Source organism: Nannospalax galili, unplaced genomic scaffold, assembly GCF_000622305.1.
Source record: "Nannospalax galili isolate Female #2095 unplaced genomic scaffold, S.galili_v1.0 scaffold1255, whole genome shotgun sequence".
Taxonomy (NCBI): domain Eukaryota; kingdom Metazoa; phylum Chordata; class Mammalia; order Rodentia; family Spalacidae; genus Nannospalax; species Nannospalax galili.
The window spans coordinates 1439824-1442085 of NW_008336359.1; the positions used below are offsets into that span (position 1 = coordinate 1439824).

Genomic DNA, 2262 nt, shown 5'->3' on the forward strand with positions numbered 1-2262 from the left:
TCTGACTGAGCTGAGTTCTGTGTCTTACTGCCTACGATCCAGTCTTCCCAGAGAGGGCTATCTCTTCGTAAACCACGACTCATGGAGACCCTGCTTTCGCCGTTTCTCGCACCTCCCCTCGTGACCTGGTGGCCAACGGGTCTCGAACTTAGAGGGAGTGCACAGTGGAAATTGAAACGGAACCAGACCAGGCAGCTGACAGCAGTCCTAGAGCCTCCAGCTCCAGTAGCAGAGACCCTCAGGTGTGCGAAACCCGCGCACCCCAGCAGCGGAGAGCCAGGGACCCGAACAGCAGACGCGGCCCACGGGACCAGCCGCACTCCAGTGATGTATGGGAGACCAGCGCCATGCCCAGCAGCTGGTGCTCCGTGAAACCCGCAGCCCATAAATCAGGTGACCATCCTCATGCATGCCCCAATCAGGAGGCCTCTTGATTCTGCCAGTGCCCACACAGTGGGAATGACATTTCAGTCTCCTAGAAGTTGGTTCTATTTTTTCATAACAATATCCTGACAACTAGAGTCATTTTGAATTTAGGGTGAGAAATAGACCTTCCAGAATTCTCAACCTAAGATTACTAGGAGCCCTGATATAAAGCAGCCTATTCTTTGTATCCTCTGTGGGCCAGAACCCTATGAGAAAGGGACCAAGTGATTAGCGCATCCTGAACCCTAGACAAAGATGGGGGTTTGTTAGAACTAGAACACCGGGCTCTTGACCCCCTCCTTTAAGTCCCCACATACTGAATTTGTTGTCCTGAAGTACAGAACAGAAAGGCAGATCTGCACCTACCTGTTGGTGTGGTTGATATTGTTACTTGCACTGAGCGCTGCTCAGCAGGTTGTAGAAGGGTGATATTTACTTTATAATCAGTGGCCGGGTACAGATCTAAACATACTTCTGGAGCTTGTTCTCTGGTTGTGAAGTTAAATGAAATTGTATGATAAAAGTTATCCAGATACCACCTTTGACCCAGAACTTTCACCTGTCACAAGATTAAAAGAGAGTGTTGCATTAAGTTTCCTGTTGGCTTGCAGATTTTTGACTATAAGTAGAGATAAGACAAGAAAGCTCCTTTTATTTATCTTCGTCCTCTCAGAATTATTTTTAATACACTAGCAAGATAAACTGAGGACAGATTTTGCAAAGCTATCTTACCTATCCCTCTGTTTCCTTCTCTGCCAGGTATAGGACTAAAATTAAATTACATAATCAATGAATGTCAGATGAATAAAAACATCTCAGATGAATAAAATATCAGGTTGTTCTCCAATAATCCCTATGCCCACTCAAGTGAAGAGGAATACACTGGAGTTACTGGACAAAATTCTTTCCATTTCTTTTCATTACAAAGAATTCATAGACAAGTCCCATAGTGCAAGTATTTAAACAATATAAGGACTCCCCCAGGTTATGCATTTAAAGCAACAGTGCAATAGCATTTCCCCTGATCCTTCCCAGTAGAGCTCTGGTAAAAGAGCTGCTGATCCATGGAGTCATTGTTCAGGCTGCTACCTGAATCTTGCTCTTCCCCTTGCCACCCAAGCAGGAGACATGGTGAGTTATAGGGGAAACACTTTTGTGATGATCCCAGGAATCATAGGATCAACCACCATCAACCAGTCAGTGTCCTTTATTTGATAGAGACTGTGTTTAGTGTTTCAACTGATGCTCCTGTCAGTGGCTATACCACCCTCCATCCCTCCTCATTACTGTCAATCACTGAGTCTTCCCCAGGTCATCCAAGACCTTGATGACTGGCTCATAAGATTCCCCTCTGACCCAAATCCTCCAATTCTTTTGGATAAGTTTAGGTATTGTTATAAATAAGGCATCAAAACTTGGCCTAGGCATTCCTTGATTAGTGCTATGACTTTCCTCACTCCATTCCAGCCATCCACAGCCATACTCTAGGATCTAAGCTGCATCACCAACAGAGCTGCACTGCAAGATCTTACAGTGACCTGTTCTTCTGGACCACTTACTAGTAAGATATAATATGTCCGTGTGTGACATGAGCACCATGTACATGTACAGTCTCTTTTGCAGATAGCTTCTGAATACTCTTTTCCCGTATTTCATATATTATATAAATTAACTTTTGATATATAAAAAGTTTTCAATTTTTCTCTTTAATAATTTTAATGTAGGGTATAAAGTAAAAATCATTGCTTTTTTTTTGTTTGTGTGTGTGTGTGTGAATGCCAGAGGTGTCTTTATCACTCTGCATCTTATTTTTTTTAATACTTTATTTTTTAATAC

General features: G+C 43.1%; 1 protein-coding gene across 1 annotated transcript in view; it reads right to left on the reverse strand.

The window, feature by feature from the left end:
• The window catches only part of Susd1 (sushi domain containing 1), a 155192-nt gene that overhangs the window by 61682 nt on the left and 91248 nt on the right, over nt 1-2262 (reverse strand). Inside the window, exon 10 of the mRNA XM_008831144.3 lies at nt 793-985. Coding sequence (XP_008829366.2) covers nt 793-985 — 193 coding nt within the window. The remainder of the gene's footprint in view (nt 1-792; nt 986-2262) is intronic.